At 41.3% G+C, this 21,178-nt stretch overlaps 1 protein-coding gene across 2 annotated transcripts in view; it reads left to right on the top strand.

The window, feature by feature from the left end:
- LOC132827079 (probable E3 ubiquitin-protein ligase HECTD4) overlaps nucleotides 1-21,178 on the top strand; it is a 302,053-nt gene that overhangs the window by 243,234 nt on the left and 37,641 nt on the right. For both annotated transcript variants that reach the window (XM_060843537.1, XM_060843536.1), the window contains exons 59-64: nucleotides 454-659; nucleotides 3,100-3,279; nucleotides 3,864-5,155; nucleotides 12,089-12,296; nucleotides 13,894-14,117; nucleotides 18,762-18,913. In XM_060843537.1, the coding sequence (XP_060699520.1) occupies nucleotides 454-659; nucleotides 3,100-3,279; nucleotides 3,864-5,155; nucleotides 12,089-12,296; nucleotides 13,894-14,117; nucleotides 18,762-18,913 (2,262 nt within the window). The remainder of the gene's footprint in view (nucleotides 1-453; nucleotides 660-3,099; nucleotides 3,280-3,863; nucleotides 5,156-12,088; nucleotides 12,297-13,893; nucleotides 14,118-18,761; nucleotides 18,914-21,178) is intronic.

The raw sequence follows: 21,178 nt of genomic DNA, 5'->3' as shown, positions 1-21,178 counted from the left end.
CAATACGATCGTTTGGCTATACGTTTGGTGTTTTGTTAATGCAAATTCACTAATGCGATTGATGAATTGGGGACACTGTTTCTAAAGTGCAAACTTTTAAAACACGTGTTGGCTGTAATGGGTGATTACATTGCCAACACTTCAAATGCTGTTTCTAAAGCGTGATTTTTCTATAATGCGGGGTTGCTCAAGAACGCAACCATCACGTTCTAGAAGAACTTACTTGTATTTGATGGATCAGCTCCATAATGTTCACTGCCACACGTGAGAGCTAGACCATTGTTCTACTGATAAGCATGTGTCTTAAAAGCTTAACTAATGCTTTAATGACTATGGAATTTATATGGAGAATACCTATTTGAAATGAGGGCTGTGCTTTACTTAAATTTGGTGACCACCTAAGATTTACAATTATAAATAATTCTTATCCTTTGATTTCTTTTTATTATTTAGTTCCTCTCTGTATAAGGCTCCTTGGGTTAGAGTGTTGGTGTATGGACTTGGTCACAAAGTACGAAGAAACGGACAACTTAACCTCACAGAAACTGTCTGTTACCCGAAAGATGCGTCACCTACCAACACAGGGTTGACTCCACCTCCCACCACCAACCAATATCCTTCTGTGGTCATCCCAACTGACAAACTGCATGTCAAACTAGGTATGCCTAAGATAAGAATACCCCTGCAACGTGCATATAACTAACTGAATATTAGAATAAAGCATAAACTTTACAAAAAGGTACTGGGCTAGATTTTGCCGAAGTAGACAGGCTGGAGGAACACAGCAAGTCAGGAAGTATCAGGAAGTGGAGAAGGCAACATTTCTGGTGTAACCCTTCTTCAGGACTAGGGGGTGTAGGAAGAGCTGCAGATAAAGACGGTGGCGGGCCAGGCAGGTGAAGTTTGGGGTAGGTGAAGACAGGCAGAGGTTACGACCTGGTTGGTCACTAGGAGAAATTAATCCAATAGAGTGCTGGGAAGGGAGTCAGGGAAAGGAAGGGTGGTTATTTGAAATTGGAGAACTCCGTGTCGAGTCCTCCAACCTATAGGTTGTCCAGGCAGATGATGAGGACTTGTTCCTCCATTTTTGCGGTGTGGTTCGTTGTGGCAATGGAGGAGGCCAAGGATGGTCATGTCGGAAAGGGAGTGGGAAGGGGAATTAAAATAGTCGATGACTGGGAAGTCCGGTTGGCCCCTGTAGGCCTGGCTGAGGTGCTTGGCAAACTGTTCCCTAAGTTTATGTTCGGTCTCCCCAATGCAGAGAAGACCGTATCAAGAACACATGATGCAATAAACTAGGTTGGAAGAGAGGCAGGTAAACCTCTGTCTCACCTGGAAGGACTGTTTGGGGCCCTGGATGGTGGTGAGGGGGTTGATGTACAGGTAGGTTTTGCATCTTTTCCAGTCACAAGGAAGGTACCTGGCGGTTCAGGGGGTTTGGTAGGGAGAGTGGTACAAACCAAGGACTGTTGAGGGGAACGGTCATTTAGGAAGGCAGACACGGGATGGTGAGAGGGGGAATATTCTTGGTGGTGGGGTCTAGTTGGAGATGGCAGAAATGTTTAAGGATGATGCATTGGATGCAGAGACTGATGGGGTGGTAGGTGAGGACACGAGGACTCTGTCTTTATTGCATTTGGAAGGGGGGCAGGGTTTAGCGCAGTGGAACAGGGAATTTAGGTGGTGCAGGGGAGGGCTGTCTGGATGACAGGAAAAGCATGTTGTTTGAAATAGGCAGACATCTGGTATTACTGGGAGTGGAATGTTTCCTCGTCTGCGCAGATGCGACAGAGGTGGAGAATTCGGAAAACAGGATGGAGTTGTTGCAGAATACTGGGTGGGAGGAGGTGTAGTCCAAGTAATTAAGGGAGTCTCTGGGTTTGTAGTAAATGTCTGTCTGGAGATCGTCACCAGAAATGGAAGTGGAGAGTTTCAGAAAGGTGAGGGAGGTGTCCAAGATGGACCAAGTGAATTTGGAAGTTCTGGGCAAAGTTGATGAACTGCTCCAGTTCAGCCTGCATGCAGAATGCTGTGCCAATGCTGTCATCAATGTAACAGTGGAAGAGATGGGGCACAGTGCCTATGTAGGCATTAAAGAGGGACTGTCTGACATAGCTGACAAAGAGGCAGGCATAACTGGGGCCCATCCGGGTTTTGCAGAAAGCAGAGCAACAGCGCTCCTCAAAGAAAGCTGTCCACAAAAATCTGAAGCAAAGTCTGGGAGACCTTCAGGTGTCTAACTGCTGTGATGTCATTGAGCAGATTTAAGCAACCATTTCATTGAAGTATGAACAGCAAACCAAGAAGAAAAGCCACTGAATTCTTTCACTTTTAAATTTTTAGAAATGGTGAAATAAATAATTGGAACATAAACATGGAGTTAAGATAGAATGTCAAACTTAAAAATTTAATTTTAGAAAAGTGAAATTTTAGATTATCATGCAAAACATAACTGTTTTGTGATCAACCAAGTTGTTTCACAGTCATCATGAATTTTGCATGTCTTCAAAAAATCTCGATGCTTTTCAAGATTTTGTTGTACAGAGACTGTGTGAGGCAACAAATTGTCTTGAGTTCATAAATTTCCAATTCATTTCAGTCTAGAATGGAGTTAACTAACCATTTAGCCATCATTCTCTCAAAATCCAGGGCAATAAGATTTGATTCTAAAAGAACAATTCCTCTCAATTGACATTTTTCTCAATAAATTCTCTGCCTAGAAGGTGTTGATCTGCAGACACTGGGTTCCACTGTTATTTATAGCCCTGCCAGTATCAGAGAGGAATACTCCAGTTTTATTTTCCAAGCTTTAATCCAAATTTTGAAGTCAATTGTAGTGCTTCACTTAACTGAATAAGCTTTGCTTGGTTTAGCAATTAAACCTGAGACTATCTAGTCTCTATGGCTTAATGATATGCAAAATGCTGCCTTTGCAATTGGCTTTGGTAGTTATTCACTAAATCATCAAGTAAAATAAAGTTTGTTTAGACACTTTTTCTGCTCTCTAGCTCTTTTCTGTTATTGTAAATGTGTTGTTTGTTCGTGTTCTTACTTTCTTTGGTAAGCTGTTTTATTTGATTTTCAATTTCCTCTCCCAAGGTGTCTCCCCGCCACCTGGCGCGGTGCTGGTCTTAAACTCGTTGCCTCTGGAATTTCCTCTGGCGCTAGCATTTGCTGAACAGTTGTTAACATGGAAACTTGGCGAAAGTGATGGGAAATCTGAGGATGAACTTGATGACGTTCCTGAATCAGTTCTCCTGCAGGTTGTTGAACTGTTTGGTAAGACAAGTTGCCAGTAATAGATTTGAGGAGTGTGGATCTTTTGCATATTTTATTTGTAAATGTAAATTTTTATGTACCTGCCTAATGACATCTTGATTCCAAACAAAACTGAATCAATTCTGTAATCGATTTGGAGAAAAGGTAACTTGTCAGTACCATGCAATGCACAAGAATTGGCTAGATCTAATTGGTGTGCTGGTACTAGCAGCTCTAAACCCTTGTATAACTGAAGATTTTACAAGTTAAGATCCATTCTGAAGATACCATACCTAGTATGTTGCATGGGATCTGAGAGACTTATCATTGGTACATCCAAATAAAACAAGCTAATCTATTATGGGAGGACCACAACTGAACCACCTTATCTTCCTGTCTCTCCAATTGCATATGTTTCAACTGGCCTCATGGGTTAGTGATAGGCACAGCAAGACTTCGCTGAATTGTTTTTTTTCTCCCCCTCATTTGTATGCAGTGTAAAAGTACTTTGAGTCTCCTTTACGTATTTTATGTGATTATTATGATTAACTTGACTGAACTTTAATGCCTTTTTTTCTGCATTTAATTACCTCCCAAAATTATAGCCAACCTCCTATGGACTACAGACCTATCCCCCAGTATAAAGGAAATGATATTCCACCTACTAGCTGAACTGCTGCGCAAAATCCATCAGCTGGAACAGAAAAAGAATCCAGCTGGCCTATCTTCATCCATTGCGATCCAGCTAAATCCATGCCTGGCTGTTCTGATGGCAATACAAACTGAGCTGCGGAAACTGTATGATGAGGAAACACAAAACTGGATGACTGGGAATAGCTCTGGTATTGGAATTGGAGCGACTGACCAGGGCCGCTTCTCCACTTATTTCCATGCATTGATGGAGATTTGTCTTGCTGTTGCAGAAGTAACGCTACCAATCAACATGAGCACAGTGGTTAATGTGATGACCTCCACAAGCGCACCGAGTCTCAGTGATTCTTCTTCTTCCTCTTCGTCTTCACCTGGGCAGACACCACAGAGCCCCAGCTTGCTATCCAAGCGGAAAAAGGTCAAAATGAAACGGGAGAAAACATCAGCAACAGGAAAACGACTAACCTCAAGAGGCAGTGAGAGTGATGCATCTATCCTGAATATTGGTGGCAGTAAACCAGAGGACATGCTGTGGTTCCATCGGGCCTTGACGTTACTCATGATTCTCCGTCATCTGACCAACAAGGACCCGCAAGGTCTTGGAGTGACGAATGATGCCATCTCAGATGCCTGCCAGGCTTTAGTAGGCTCCACCTCCCACAGCAGGTTACTGGTGATTTCAGGAATACCAACGCATCTTGAGGAATGTGTTGTCCGAAGTGCCATTCGCAGGGCTTGCAGTGCACATGGTGGCATTTTCAAAGATGAAATTTACATACCGTTGCAAGATGATGACCCTAAAAAGCTGAAAGTGAAAGTTGATAGCAGGTTGGAACTGGATAAGTCAACAACACTCAACAGCATGGACAGTATGGATGTTAGTAGTGGGAGCAGTGTCACACCAGCTATGAGTATGAGTGCTTCTGCCTCTACTAGTCAAACCTCAATTTGTAGCTCTCAGTGCGTTTCTCGGACAACAAGTGATCTTTCGGTAGACCAGTTTCAAGCAAGTCATGACGTTGCTACGCCACAGGGAATGGTTGATCCACACACTGTATCTAGTCAGGAGAGCTTGGACCTATCCCTATGCAGCACTGGGAGCTTGGGCAGTCTTGGTAGTCTAGGAGAACCCATGGACAGTGCAGACTCTGCTTCTATTTCTGACGTAGGATCTATGTACACAGTCACATCACTGGACAATAATCCACTTGTGACACGACCCATCAAAGGTTATGCCATTGTTGAGGTAAGGTTACGATTTGCCATTCAGGTTTTAGCCTGTGTCTTTAAAAAAATGTGATATAGAATGAGGAATTGTAATTTAAAGTCTGCTGTTATGTCTCCTGTAATTTTCCTTTATAATTTAAGTTATTCCCTTTTTGGACTTTGTTGTGAAACAGTCAAATGCTTTCACATCACATTAGCCTCTAGCATTTTGTAGTGTAATTTCAGTTTTAAATTTTTAAACCTGAGGTTATGAAACAGCAGTGTAGTATCATTTAAGCCTGCAAATTAACCTCAGTCACAATATCTGTGAATTCTTATTTTTATATGATTTATGCCATCATCAGATGAAGTTTTATTTTTCAAATTCTATCGTCCAAAACATTTTACCTAGCAGGTTTGTAATTATTTGTTATATTACTTCATTAGTTTGAGTGAAGTTTAGGTTACTTTGACATATTCTGATAAGGGTAGCAAAACTTGAGATGAATCTGATCTTTGCTTGCAGAACAGGAATCTGTAAAAATATTAGAATTGATTGTTAGGATTGTCAAACCTCAGTCATAGAATCATGCAGTACAGAAGAGACCCTTCAGCCCATCAAGTTGCGCTGCCAAAGATAAACTACTACCTACACTAGTACTTTCCCACACCCTTGGCCCATAGACTTGATGGGCTGAATGGTCTCTTCTGTACTGTATGACTCTGATGTTGGACAATCCTAACAACCAACTCCAACATTTTTGAATGTTATGATACTTTAAAAGTTCTCATCAAGTTCTTTTTAAATGGTTATGAGATTTACTGCCTCAACTACCGTTCCAGACTTTCACACCGTCTCGATGAAAAAGATTTCCCTCAAATCCCCTCTAAACCTCCAGCCTTTCGTTTTAAAATTATACCCTTTTGTTATTGACCCTTCAGCTAAGGAGAACATTTCTTGCTAGTCACTCTGTCCATGACCCTCATAGTCTTATACAATCTTAACATTGTTTAAAATAAATGGCTGATCATGAAATATTTTGTTTTGCTACTTAATTATTTGGACTAATTTTTTTCACCCAACTTCTGAAAATAAAAATAAAATGGAATGCTAGAGATGCTGCAATTTTGAAATAAAAGCAGGAAATGGTGGAAACATTCTTGGGTCTGAAGGCTTTATGGAGAGAGAGAGAGATACAGTCACCATTTTATATGTAACCTTCCATTAGAGGTTTGATGTGGTGTCCAGAGACCTGAAGCCTTGGGCAGGTGATAATCATGTTATTCAGGCCCCAAACATCAGGACCAAATGATTTACTAATAAGCTGCCTCCAGACTCATTATTGAATTAAAGATAGTTGACAGCGTGAGTGCTGCTGGCACAGAGGGCTGATAACTCTGAAGCCTGGCACCCCAGTCATGGAGACAGGTCATAGATTGAGAAGATACCTTGAATTGTCTTCTGAGAAGGAAGTAAAACAAAAAGTAAAAACAGAGAGTCCTAACAGACATGCAAACTTGAAAGGGTTCAGAAAAGATTTACAAAGATGATGCTGGGATTGGAGGGTTTGAGCTATAGGAAGATGCTGAATAAGCTGAAGTGTTTCTTCCCTATAGCGTCAGAGGCTGAGGGGTGACATTTTTTGATTTGATTTATTATTGTCACATATACATGGATACAGTGAAATGTTTTGCATGCAGTACAGGCAGATCATACCATCTAAAGTACATAAGGGTAATAGAACAGAACAAGGAACGCAGTGTTGTGGGTGCAGAGAAGGTGTACAAAGAGCAAAGTTAATATTAAATTTGAAGTTTGAGAGGTACATTCAGAAGGTTGATAACAGCAGGGAAGAAGCTGTTCTTGAATCTGTTGGTACATGTTCAAGATTTGTATTTTCTGCCTGGAGGATGAGGGTGGGAGAGGTCATTGATTATATTAGCTGTCTTTCTGAGGCAGAGAAAAGTATGGCTGGTATCAGTGGGTGGAAGGTTGGCTTGCATAATGAACTGGTCTGTGTTCACAACTCTGTAGTGTCTTACGGTCCTGAGCAGAGCAGTCGCCATACCAAGCCATGATGCATCTGGGTAGAATGCTTTCGATGGTGCATCTAGAAAAATTGGTAAGAAATAAGACCTTCTAGAGGTAGGTAGGGTGAATAGAGTCCAAAACTAGAGAGCATAGGTTTAAGGTGGGAGGGGAAATATTTAAAAGCAATCTGAGGAGCAACTTTTTCATGCAGAGGGTGGTGAGAGTATGGAACAAGCTGCCAGAGGAAGTGATGGAGGCTGGTACAATTACAACATTTAAAAGGCATTTGGTTAGGTACGTTAATAGGAAGGGTATACAGGGTTATGGGCCAAATACTGGCAAATGGGACGAGATCAGTTCAGGATATTTGGTCAGCACAGACTGTCTGTTTCAATGCTGTATAACTCTCACTTTATGACCTCTGGACAGTTGATTATATCTGTGGGGGTAGCCTTCTCTACCTAGAACACAGTCTGCAGGACACAATTGTATTAGTGATTCCCTAATAGGGGGGAAATTGAGAAATAAATTTGTACGGAGATTTCAGTTCTTTGTAAGAATAATAGGGTGGTTATGGTAGGGGATTTTAACTTTCCAAACATCGACTGGGACTGCCATAGTGTTTAAGGGTTTAGTTGGAGAGGAATTTAAGTGCATACAAGAAAATTTCTGATTCAGTTTGTGGATGTACCAACTAGAGAAGGTGCAAAACTTGACTTACTCTTGGGAAATAAGGTGACTGGGGTGTCATTGGGGGAGCGCTTTCAGGCCAGTGACCATAATTCTAATAGTTTAAAATCTAGATGGAAAGGATAGTCCGGATCTGAAAGTTGAAGCTCTAAATTGGAGGAAGGCCAATTTTGATGGTATTAGGCAAGCACTTTCAAAAGCTGATTGGGGGCAGATGTTCACAGGTAAAGGGACGGCTAGAAAATGGGAAGCCTTCAAAAATGAGTTAACGAGAGTCCAGAGACACTGTGTTCCTGTTTAGGTAAAAGGAAAGGCTGGTAGATGTAGGGAATACTGGATGACGGGAGAAATTGAGGTTTTAGTCAAGAAGAAGAAAAAAAAGCGTATGTCAGGTATAGACAGCAGAGATGGAGTGAATCCTTAGAGGGGTGTAAAAGCAGTAGGAGTATACTTAAGAGGAAAATTAGGAGGACAAAAAGGGGACATGAGATAGCGTTGGCCAATAGGATTAAAGAGACTCCAAAGGGATTTTATAAATGTATTAAGGACATAAGGGTAACTATAGGGAGAGAAAAGGGCACCTTTTCTTGCCTCAAAGATCAGCAAGGCAGCAAACATATGGAGCCGCAGGAGATGGGAGAGATACTAAATAAGTATTTTGCATTAGTGTTTACTGTGGAGAAGGACATGGAACATATAAAATGTGGCGGCATAGGTGGTGACATGTTGAAAAATGTCCATATTACAGAAGTGGTGGTGCTGGATTTATTGAAATGCATAAAAGTGGATAAATCCCCAGGACCTGATCAGGCATACCAAGAACTCTGTGGGAAGCTACAGAAGTGATTGCTGGGCCTCTTACTGAGATATTTGTATCATTGTTAGTCACAGGTGAGGTGCCAGAAGACTAAAGGTTGGCTAACATGGTGCCATTGTTTAAGAAAGGTGGTAAGGAAAGCCAAGGAACTATAGACCAGTGAGCCTGACATTGGTGGTGGGCAAGTTGTTGGAGGAAGTTCTGAGGAACAGGATGTACGTGTATTTGGAAAGGCAAGGACTGATTAGGGATAGTCAACATGGCTTTGTGTGTGGGAAAGCATGTTTCATGAACTCGATTAACATTTTTGAAGAAGTAACAAAGAGGATTGATGAAGGCAGAATGGTAGGCGTGATCTATATGGAGTTCAGTAAGGCATTTGACAGGGTTCCTCATGGGAGACTGGTTAGTAAAGTTAGATCTCATGGAATACAGGAAGAACTAGTCACTTGGATACAGAACTAGCTTGAAGGTAGAAGACAGAGGGTTGTTTTTCAGACTGGAGGCCTGTGACCAGTGGAGTGCCACCAGAATTGGTGCTGGATCCACTGCTTTTCATCATTTATATAAATGATTTGGATGTGAACATAGGAGGTATAGTTAATAAGTTTGCAGATGACACTGAAATTGGAGGTGTAGTAGACAGCAAAGAATGTTACCTCAGTACAACAGGATCTTGATTAGTTGGGCCAGTGGGCTAAGAAGTGGCAGATGGAGTTTAATTTAGATAAATGAGGTGCTGCATTTTGGGAAAGCAAATCAGAGCAGGACCTTATACCCGTAATGGTCAGATCCTGGGGAGTGTTGCTGAACAAAGAGACTTTGGAGTGCAGTTTCATAGTTCCTTGAAAGTGGAGTCGCAGGTAGATAGGATAGTGAAGAAGACATTTGGTATGCTTTCCTTTATTGGTCAGAGCATTGAGTATAGGAGTTGGGTGGTGATGTTGTGGCTGTATAGGACATTGGTTAGGTCAGTTTTGGAATATTGCGTGCAGTTCTGGTCTCCTTCCTAACAGAAGGATGTTGTGAAACTTGCAAAGGTTCAGAAAAGATTTACGAGGATGTTACCAGGGTTTGTAGGATTTGAGTTATGAGGAGAGGTTGAATAGACTGGGGCTGTTTTTAGATTACTTAGTGTGGAAACAGGCCCTTCAGCCCAACAAGTCCACACCGACCCTCTGAAGAGCAACCCACCCAGACCCATTCCCCTACATTTATCCTCTCACCTAATACCAGGGGCAATTTAGCATGGCCAATTCACCTAACCTGCACATGATTTGGGCTGTGGGAGGAAACCGGAGCACCCGGAGGAAACCTACGCAGACACTGGGAGAATGTGCAAACTCCACGCAGACAGTTGCCTGAAGCAGGAATGGAACCCGGGTCTCTGGCGTTGTGAGGCAGCAGTGCTAACCACTGTGCCACCCAGGATGCTAAGGGACAACCTTATAGATGCTTATAAAATCATGAGAGGCATTGATAGGATAAATTGACAAGGTCTTTTCCCTGGGGTGGGGGAGTCCAAAACGAGAGGGCATAGGTTTAGGGTGAGTGGGGAAAGATATTAAGGGGACCTAAGAGGCAACTTTTTCACGCAGAGGGTGATGTGTGTACGGAATGAGGCGTCAGACGAAGTGGTGGAGGCTGGTACAATTACAGCATTTAAAAGGCATCTGGATGGATATTTGAATAGAAAGGGTTTGGAGGGATATGGGCCAGGTGTTGGCAGGTGGGACTAGATTGGGTTGGGATATCTGGTCGGCATGGACCGAGTTGGACCGAAGGGTATTTCTATGCTGTACATCTCTGTCTCTCTCTGATTCCTTTTCCAGTTTCCTACGCCTCACTAATGGATGCACAGAAGCTGCCTCCATGAAGCTGATAGCCACCCCACACCTCAAGTATCACTTGCAAACCACTGTTAAACAAAGTGTTTAATTATTTAAATTGGTTTGATGTAATTGTGCAATTTGTTTGTAACAATAAGGAATCTTAGACAAGAAATACTGTTTAATCTGGAAATTTGTGCTTTCTAGTTTTAGCATTCATTTGTTTCATCTTCATTTCAAGACAGGTGCTTTTAAAATTGCTTTCATCCTCTTTCCTTCCTTCCATCTGAATATATATTGGCTCTCTCTGATCATAAGCCAGTTTCTCTCAAGTGTTGTCTTCCTGTATCCTGACATATTTGTTTTGCTCCCTTGGTCCAGTTGTTGCACACTTTTTCAAAAACATTCAAGCGTTTGCTTATCCACATTTCAGGGGTTTAGCAAAAGCACCTGTTCACTGTTTCTTTGTGTAGTAAATTCTCTGTATCAACAAAATCACAAATTCATTTATCCATGCCGAAGAAAGTAACAACAAATGAACATCTGCAGGTGAAAATCGAACATTCACGATTTTTAACCTGTTTTTAAGCGAATTCTGCGTTTGCAAATGTCATAGTTCGCAGGGGTTCTCAGGACCGGAACCTTTGTAGATACAGAGGAATGACTGCATAATCATTCATTCTGCTGGTATTAAAAATTGTACCACTTTAGACATTAGGATATGGGATCTGAGACAATGATACGGTGTGTTGGTATATATACTTGAATGTTAGTGTGGCAGTTACCAGATGACACTGACCCTAGATCTCCAGGTTTCTAAAAATAAACCATTGACACGGGGATATATTTTCAGCGATCAGGCCTTCCACATTTCACTGTTAAGATCAGTACATATAATCTAAAGAATTTAATTCCCTATAGAAATCTGAAATGATTGTTTCAAATTTCTGGTTATCTCTAATGCCAACTGATGCCAAGGTCAGACCGACACATTGAAAAGTTTCCATAATGTATGCGTGAAGCATTTTTCTTTAGTATTTCTTGCTGATAAATTCCTCTGACTTATTTGAAGGTCTCATGATGACTGCTGTAGATGTCCAAGTCCTGGTCATTTTTTTTCCAAATTGAACTGATTCAATTATAGAGTACTCCACTATAGTCCTGACTATGGTAGCATTTCTTTGACCTCTTTGGTCTCTATTAAGTGACCAGAAAATATTGTAAAAATAAACTTCGTAGTATGGCAAGGTGAGACATTAAAATCTGGAAGGTTCTGGATTCAGTTTTCACTCTGTGCGCAATTAGCTACCTAAGTAAGCTAAAGTTAACTTTTGTATTTTTAAACTAATAGTGACTGATATGGGCATGCTTCCTTCTCTGTTATTAGTAGACACTACTGTTTGTGCCAATTGAATAGAGCTATCATACTCTCCTAATAGCATTTTCCCCTAGGCTCACCCAGTGAGGAATGGGAAAATTGCAAATAACATGAGCTAATATGTTGAGAGAGGAAATGCAAATGATTGTTCTTTGTAACATTCATCATTGAAGAGAAATAGTAGTTCTAAAAATATATTTGAATCTCAAAATTTTGTTTACTTGCAGGTGAGAGCCAGGGCAAAAATTGAAAAGATCCGTGCCAGTCTGTTCAATAGTAGTGATTTGATTGGATTGTCCAGTCTGGATGGGGAAGATGAATTAATGGAGATGTCAACAGAAGAGATTTTGACAGTGTCATCTGTAAACCAGAGCTTGTTTGACACCCAAGGCAGTTCAGCATTGGAAGATTATTTCACTGATAAGCTCATAAAAGGTGAGGCAAACAATCAGCTTCCTGGAATTTACTTTTTGTATTTTATTTCACAGGAAGTGGGCATTACTGACTAGGACAGCATTTATTGCCCATCTCATCGTCCTTGAGAAGGTGATGGTGAGTCATGAAATAAGAATGATCTGAAATCTTCTTCTGCATTGTTGTGCTGCAGTAACAAACATTGGATTTATGCTGTTTCATGGGTATAGTTCTCGCGTATGGTTGCACCATTCTGATGCAGAGCCAAGCTTCCAAGGGGAAGCTATATAGTCCTTTCTTCCATTATTCTCTGGGAGAAATAAGTAATCAGTAAAGACTTATTTCTGATCAATGTCTGTTCTTTCTCAGCTATGCCACATTGATAAGCTAAAAACCAGCAATTCATGAATTGCCCACTTTTTATAATGTGGAATTGGAGGCAGCCATGATGTATTGTTTCATCGACTGTTGTATCCTAAAATCCATTTAAAATAGAAATGTTGGAAATGTGTGGTAGGTCATTGGGCTCCTAAAAAAGACTGTTGTACTTTTATCTCAATTATGATGAGTGTTTCAGTGGTAAGTATATCGTTTTCAATTTTTCAAGAATGTCTTGACGTTCTCAGATGAGTATCTTTCTTTTCTTCCATTCACAACATAACATTGTGAAATACTTAGCCATTATCAATGAGTGGACAAAGCATTTTCATGAACACCAACCTTGCATTTTTAAAAATCCAGTTCATCCATAGCAAAGTATTCCTGAAGAGGCCTTGGATTGTGACATGGTTTGTCTATTACTGTGCAACAATAGTTACTGTCCTCTGTTAATGCCCAGTCGCACTCACCTGTGTGTTACAGGGTTTTCCAAGAATAGTTGTTATGGTGGGAGGGTGTATATATGTGTTTTTATGTCATGTAATTCTCTTTCCTGTATCTGGTACATTTTGGGTGAATTCATAATACTAACAACTTCAGATGTGTGCTTGTCTATGTATAGACTTCTGATATATTTATGACTTTTGACCTGAATCAGAGCAAAGTTTGGAAAAGACAAAACCATGTTGTTGACTTGCATGATAAGTGAAGGAGTAGACGTTCCATTTATTTGCTTTGAGTCCCTCTTGTACGCTTGACATGGTAGCTTCAATGCCTTAATTTGTCGTAATATCAATATTATTTGCATACTACTGACTAACCCATTTCCTACCATGGTGCATCAGTTCAAAGGCTATTGCTTGGCAAATTTCTGTTAGTTTCAAAGCTCTATCTGCTCTCTTAAATATTCCATGGTACTTATTTGAAGAAGAGCAGGAGAGTTTTCCTAGTGTTTTGGTCTACACATCCCTTGGACAATGTCACAATTAGATTAGTTGGTCACTTAGCTCATTGTTGTGTACAAATTGTACGCGAGTTCCTAGATTACAACAGCTATTACACTTCAGGTGTGCTTATTTGGGTGAGGAATAGTTGGAAACATTGAGATTATGAAAATTGCTCTATAATTGTATGTTTATTTTTCTTCAATGTTTAGGGAGAAAGTATTTTTAAATGAGTCAATAAATGAACATTTCCAAGATCTCAATCTAAAATGTTTATTGTGCTTCTTTTCACACAGGTGATAAGGTTGTTCCTGGAGCACGCGATGTTCTTGCAGAGATATTCCGAAGCTGTATACACTCTGAGCAGATGCTAAGTCTGGCTCCAGCCAAGCCTATCAAAGTTTCTGACATTTTCCTCAGTAAAGAGCAAATCAACTCTCAGACACCAGGAAATTTGTTGCAAATTTTTTTCACAAATGTCCGACCACCAAAGAAAGTTCTAGAAGATCAACTCACACAGGTATGTGAGCTTTGAATAAAGGTTTCACTTGGTTTTATTTGTACTATCGGTTCTGCTATAAAGTATGTTTCTTCAATGTGAAATGGCTTTAACACGATTGAAGAATTTAGACCATTCTCTATAGAACACAAACTTTTCTTACATAGAGTAGCTATAACACAGTTCTGATCCCATGGTTTAAATGGTGCTGCTGTTACGTAATTTTCTTATAACATGAGATTGCACAGGAACAGAACTACCGCGTTATGTCAGAACAGACTGTATCTATTAAATTGACCAGTATGTATAGTGTATCTACGGTAGTCAGAGATGAAATTTGTCTGTTGTCATGTATTGGATAAATACCTGGTTAATGCCTAATCTCAACAATGTTGCAGAGCATGGCAAATTTAAAGATCTTTCTCTGACCACTCCTCCAGTAAAAAATGCCAAAACAGGGCAACTGGTAATTACTATTATTTGGATCTTGTCTTACCACTTAACAAGGACAAGATCCTTTGTGGACTGTCAGCATACCTGCATTTAAGACAGGAGATAGTGACCTCATGATCATGTGGGGAGTGTTTCTTCAGTCACTGTTCTGAGACAGTATCCGATTCCTACAGAAGTCCTATACATCATTCAGAATATACATAGAACAGTACTGGCCCTTTGGCACAACATCATGGGCCAATCATTTATCTTAATCTAAGATCAACCTGACCTACACGCCCCTCAATTTACTCCCATCCATTGCTTGTGCAGTAGTCACTTAAATGTCCCTAATGTCGCTGACTCTATTACCACCGCTGGCGGTACATTCTATACTACTCTCTGTATAAAGAACCTACTTCCAAACACTTTAAAATTATGACCCCTCATGACAGCCATTTCTGCCCTGGAGAAACCCTTTGGCTATCTACACTATCTATGCCTCTCATTACCTTTTACTCCTCTATCAAGCCACCTCTCTTCCTCCTTCTCTCCTGTGTGAAAAGCCCGAGCTCACTCAACCTCTCTTCATAAAACAAGCCCTCCAATCCAGGCAGCATCATGCTAAGTCTCTACTGCACCCTCTCTAAAGCATCTACATCCATCCTATAATGAGGCAACCAGAACTGTACGCAATATTTCAAGTGTGATCTAACCAGAGTTTCATAGATTTGCAGCAAAACTTCACGGCTCTTAAACTCAATCCTCCTGTTAATGAAAGCCAAAACACCAAATGCTTTCTTAATAACTTGAGTGGCAACTTTGAGGGATCGATGTTTGTGGACCCCAAGATCCCGCTGTTCCTCCACACTGCCAAGAATCCTGTCTTTAACCCTGTATTCAACATTCAAATTTGACCTTCCAAAATGAATCGCTTTGCATTTATCCAGTTTGAACTCCATCTGCCACTTCTCAGCCCACCTCTGCAATCTGTCAATGAATTTGTAGTCTGCAACAGCCCTCAACACTATCTACAACAATACCGACATTGGTATCATCAACAAACTTACTATCCCACCCTTCCACTTCTTCATCCAAGTCATTCATAAAAACTACAAAGAGCAGAGGCCCAAGAACAGATCCCTACGGGACACCACTAGTTACCGACCTCCAGGTGGAATACTTTCCATCCACTACCACTCGTTGTCTTCTTTCAACCAGCCAATTCTATATCCAGATAGCCAAATTTCCCTGTATCTTTCCCATTCCTTCTAACTTTACGTATCAGCCTACCATGGGGAATCTTATCAAATGTCCTACTGAAATTTATGTACACCACATCCACTGCTTGACCTTCATCAATTTGTCTCATCACATCCTCAAAGAACTCAAGGCTTGTGAGGCATGACCTGCCCCCTCCTCAAAGCCATGCTATCTTTAATCAAACTATGTTGTTCCAAATAGTCATAAATTCTATCGCTCAGAACCCTTTCCAGTACCTTGCTTACAATAGATGTTGGACTGACTGGTCTATAATTCCCAGGGATTTCTCTACTCCCTTTCTTGAACAGAGGAACAACATTCGCTTCCCTCCAGTCATCCAATGCTACACTCGTGGAGTGTGAGGATGCAAAGATCATTGCCAGAGAAGCAGCGGTCTCATTCCTCGCTTCCCGTAGTAACCTTGGATATATCTGGTCTGGCCTTGGGGACCTGTCTATATTGATGCTTCCCAGAATTTCCAGCACATCCACTTTCTTAATATCAATCTATTTAAGCCTATTAACCAGATCCATGGTGTTCTCACTATCAACAAAATCTCTCTAGTGAAGCAAAAAAACTCGTTTAAAGCCTCCCTACCTCTTCAGACTCCAGGTACAAGATCCCTCCACTACCCCTGATCAGCCGTACTCTCTGCCTGATCATTTTCTTATTCCTCACATAAGTGTAGAAAGCCTTTGAGGTTTCCCTAATCCTTCCTGCCAAGGCATTTGCATGCCCCCTCCAAGTTCTCATCAATTCATTTTTGAATTCTTCCTTAGCTTCCCTATAATCCTTTTGACAAGAAGCTCCTCTTCTCTTGTCATCCAAGGCTCCTTCACCTTACCATTCATTTCCTGTCTCAGTAGGACAAAGTTTCCAACAGTCATAACAAATGCTCCTTAAATAGCATCCACATTTCTGTTGTTCATTTCCCATGGAACAATTGTTCCCATTTTATACTCCATAGCGCCTGTCTAATAGCAATATAATTTCCCCTCCCCTAATTAAATACTTTCCAGTACTGTTTGTTCCTATCCCTCTCCATGGCAATGGTCAAGGTGAGGCAGTTGTGGTCACTATCATCGAAATGCTGTCCCACTGAGACATCTGACACCTGGCCTGGCTCGTTGCCTAGCAGCAAATCCAGTAAGGCTGACTCAGGAGGAGGCTAATCAACATTGAGTCAGGAATCTTTCCTGGATGCACCTGACACAATCGGCTCCATCCAGACCATCTGTACTAAGGAGGTTCCAATCAATATTGGGGAGGTTGAAGTCACCCATAATAACAACTCTGTTATATCTGCACCTTTCCAATCTGTTCTCCTGTCTCTCTGCTGCTGTTGGGGGGTCTAAAGAAAAGTCCCAGTAAAATGACTGCTCCTTTCCTGTTATTGACTGCCACCCATACTGACTCAGTAGACAAACCCTCCTCAACAACCTTCTTTTCTACAACTATGATGCACTCTCTAATTAACAATGCTACTCCCCCTCCCTGCTCTTTTAAAAAGTTCTAAACCGTGGAGCGTCTAACAACCATTCCTGCCCCTGTGAAATCTATGTCTCCGTTATGGCAACAACATCGTAGTATCAAGTACTAACCCAAGCTCTAAGTTCATCACTCTTGTTCCTGATACTCCCTGCATTGAAACAGACACACTTTAACCCATCCCTTTGCCCTATTAATTGTATATCCTTCATGACAGACTCTCTGCATTCTATTTCTGCCCATTCAACAACTACACTCTCTCTTTCTGTAGTTCTGGTTCCCACTCCCCAGCCAAACTAGTTTAAACCCTCCCCGAACTACTCTAGCAACCTCCCACCCAGGACATTGGTACCCCTCCAGTTTAAGTTCATATACAGGTCCCACCTTCTCCAGAAGCTAGCCTAATGATCTACGTATCTGAAGCCCTCCCTACTGCACCAGCCCTGTAGCCACGTGTTTAGCTGCATACACTGCCTGTTCCTCGCCTCACTAGCACATGACACCTGTAGTAATTCTGAGATTACTACACTGTTCATGCTGCTTTTTAGCTTCCAACCTAACTTCTTGAAATCACTTTTTAAAATCCTCATCCCTTTTCCTAGCTATGTCATTGTTGCCAATGTGCACCACGACTTTTGGCTGCTTTTTGGCCCCTTCAGAATCTTGTGGACTTGATCAGAGACATCCTGGGCCTGGCACCTGGGAGGCAGCAAACCTTCCAGAAGTCCCGTTCACGACCACAGAACCTCTTAACTATCGAGTCTCGTACCACTAGCGCTTTTCTATTCTCCTCCCCCTTCCCTTCTGAGCCACAGAGCCAGGCTCAGTGTCAGAGACCCGGCCACGATGGCTTACCCCTGGTAGGTCATCTCCCCCAACAGTATCCAAAACATTATACTTATTATTGAGGGCCACAGAGGATCCATGCACTGTCCGCCTTTTCATTTTCCGTTCCCTGACTGTAATCCACCTACGTTTTTCCTGTACCTGAGGTGAGGCTACCTCCCTGTAACTCCTCTCTATTATCCTCTCCGTCTCCTGAATTATCCGAAGTTCATCCAGCTCCAATTTCCTAACCTGGTTTCTGAGGAGCTGGAGTTGGGTATACTTCCCATAGATGAAGTCAGTGGGGTCGCTTGTGGTGACCTTTACTTCCCACATCCTACAGGAGGAGCATGCAGTCCATTCCCACTGCTCTGAATTCCCGAAGAGCCTATTGAAAAAACTAGTAACCTTACCAAATATAGTAAGCGTTCCACCAGCATTACGAGTTAGTTACACCAACACTAATTATTCAGTTATTCAATGAATGTTGTTGTTTTCATTGTTACTTTTTTATTCATAAGAATAACAATTATGTGGGAGAATTGTTTTTAAAGTTTTCTTTGTCATATGAGAGTCTTTTCATTGTTTTAAGTAGACATTAAGTTACTGCGCTTTGTCATGTATAATTGATTTCTGTTTTGTGTTTAAAATCGCAAGATACTACGGAAGTATGGCATACCTAAACCAAAATTCGACAAGAACAAGTACAGTAAAGGAGGAAAGGAACAACACCCTGGGAAAGTAGTTAGCACAAAAAGACCAATTGCCAAACCTCCAGGCAAAGACAGGTCCATGCTGAACAGCGTCAGGTTTGTTCTGTTTTTTGGGATTCTTCTACTCCACTCCTCTTCTCCACCTCTGTCCACACACACACAACCATCCCCTGCCTCCAATGCACCCAGGATTTTGATAGCAATAGCTCAATGCCTCACTTAAGGTGAGAGAATAATGAACCTCATACTCTGCTAGTGTGAAGATAAAAATCAACTCGTAATAATGTACAGAAAACAGCCACAACATTTACACAAGATTTGTAACCTAGCTCTACTGTGTTCTCAGTGTTGTAAAAATTATGTTTCAAGATTTGTATTCTATAGTAACTACACAACCATGTTGTAATCTTGAACACTGCACTAATATAACACTGCCGCAAATGCATGCACATATTCCAGAGACAGTTGTCCACTCAGCATGTTTGGGTGGAACGCAGTTATATGAAAACAGCAAGTCAGCAATTAGCCCCCATCAGTATTTATTCAATACATTTGATGTTTCAATCTTAATCATTTCCCTTCCCAGGTGCTTAGTAGTATTAACTACTGGGGAAGAAAAAATACTGGGAAAACATCACCAATCTGCTGTCAGATTTTTCAACACTTAACAGATGAATTTAATTTATAGCAAGTTTTTGAAATATTGAAGTCTTGAGACAGAGTAATGTACAAGACATTGAGATAAATGGCTGGAAGTTGATTATTATTGGGTTAAATATTTTAAATTTATAACATCTTAGAAAGGACAGGGAGTCTGGAGGAGGAAGGGTCGTCTCATTGAGTAAGGAAAGTCTTATTAGCAAGATTGGGTGTAAGTCTTGGAATGTAGTTACCTCCTTGGAGACTATAATTAGGATTGAGCAAATGGAGAATATAAAGTTACAATGGAAGGATCTAGAAGTTAACGTTCTAAATTGGAAAAAGGCCAATTTTGATGATATTAGGCAAGAACTTCCAAAGTTGATTGGGGACAGATGTTCACAGGTAAAGGGATAGCTTGAAAATGAGAAGCCTTCAAAAATGAAATAACGAGATTCCAAAAACTGTGTGTTCCTGTTATGGCAAGGCTGCTAGGTATTAAGGAGTGCTGTATGACTAGAGAAATTGAGGTTTTGGTCAAGAAAAAAAAAAGGGAAGCATATGTTAGGTATAGACTGCAGGGATCGAGTGAATTCTTAGACGAGTATAAAGGCAGTAGGAGTATACTTAAGAGGGAAATCAGGACAGCAAAAAGGGAACATGAGATAACTTTGGCAAATAGGCTTATGGAGAATCCAAAGAGGTTCTGCAAATACATTAAGAACGAAAGAGTACAAGAAAGAGAATAGAATCCCTTAAAGATCAACTAGGCGCAAGTGAGGACTCCAGATGCTGGAGTTTAGAGTCAAGGGTGTGGTGCTGGAAAAGCACAGCGGGTCAGGCAGCAACCGAGGAGCAGGAAAATCAACGTTTTGGGATTTTCCTGTTCCTCGCATGCTGCCTGACCTGCTGTGCTTTTCCAGCACCATACATTTGACCCTCAAAGATCAGCAAGGCCACCTATGTGCGGAACCACAGGGAATAGAGGGGAGTATTTTGCATCAGTGTTTACTATGGAGAAGGATATGGAAGATAGAGAACGTGGGGAAATAAAAAGCAACATCTTGAAAGATATTACAGAGGAGGTGATGCTAGACATCTTAAAATATGTAAAAGTGGATAAATCCCTTGGACCTGATCAGGTGTACCCTAGAACTCTGTAGGAAGCTAGGGAAGTGATTGTTTGTCCCCTCGCTGAGATATCTGTATCACCGATAGTCACAGATGAGGTGCCGGAAGACTGGAGGTTGGTTAACATGGTACCACTATTTAAGAAAGGTGGTAAGGACAAACCAGAATTGTGGACCAGTGAGCCTGACATCGGTGGTGGGCAAGTTGTTGGAGGGAAACCTGAGGGGCAGGATGTACATGTATTTGGAAAGGCAAGGACAGATTAGGGATAGTCAACATGGCTTTGTGTGTGGGAAATCATGTCTCAGAAACTTGATTGAGTTTTTGAAGAAGTAACAAAGAGGATTGATGAAGGCAGAGCGGTGGATGTCATCTATATGGACTTCAGTAAGGTGTTTGACGAGGTTCCTCATGGTAGACTGATTAGCAAGGTTATAATGGGGAATACAGGGAGAACTAGCCATTTGGATACAGAACTGGCTCGAAGGTTGGACACGGGTTATGGTGAGTTGTTGCCTTAAGGCCTGTGACCAGCAGTATGCCGCAAGTATTGGTGCTGGGTCCCTGCTGTTCATCATTTATATAAATGAT

The sequence above is a fragment of the Hemiscyllium ocellatum genome, chromosome 24 (assembly GCF_020745735.1).
Source record: "Hemiscyllium ocellatum isolate sHemOce1 chromosome 24, sHemOce1.pat.X.cur, whole genome shotgun sequence".
Classification (NCBI taxonomy): domain Eukaryota; kingdom Metazoa; phylum Chordata; class Chondrichthyes; order Orectolobiformes; family Hemiscylliidae; genus Hemiscyllium; species Hemiscyllium ocellatum.
Note: the sequence above shows the minus strand (reverse complement) of the source record. Positions and strands in the feature narration are given on the sequence as shown.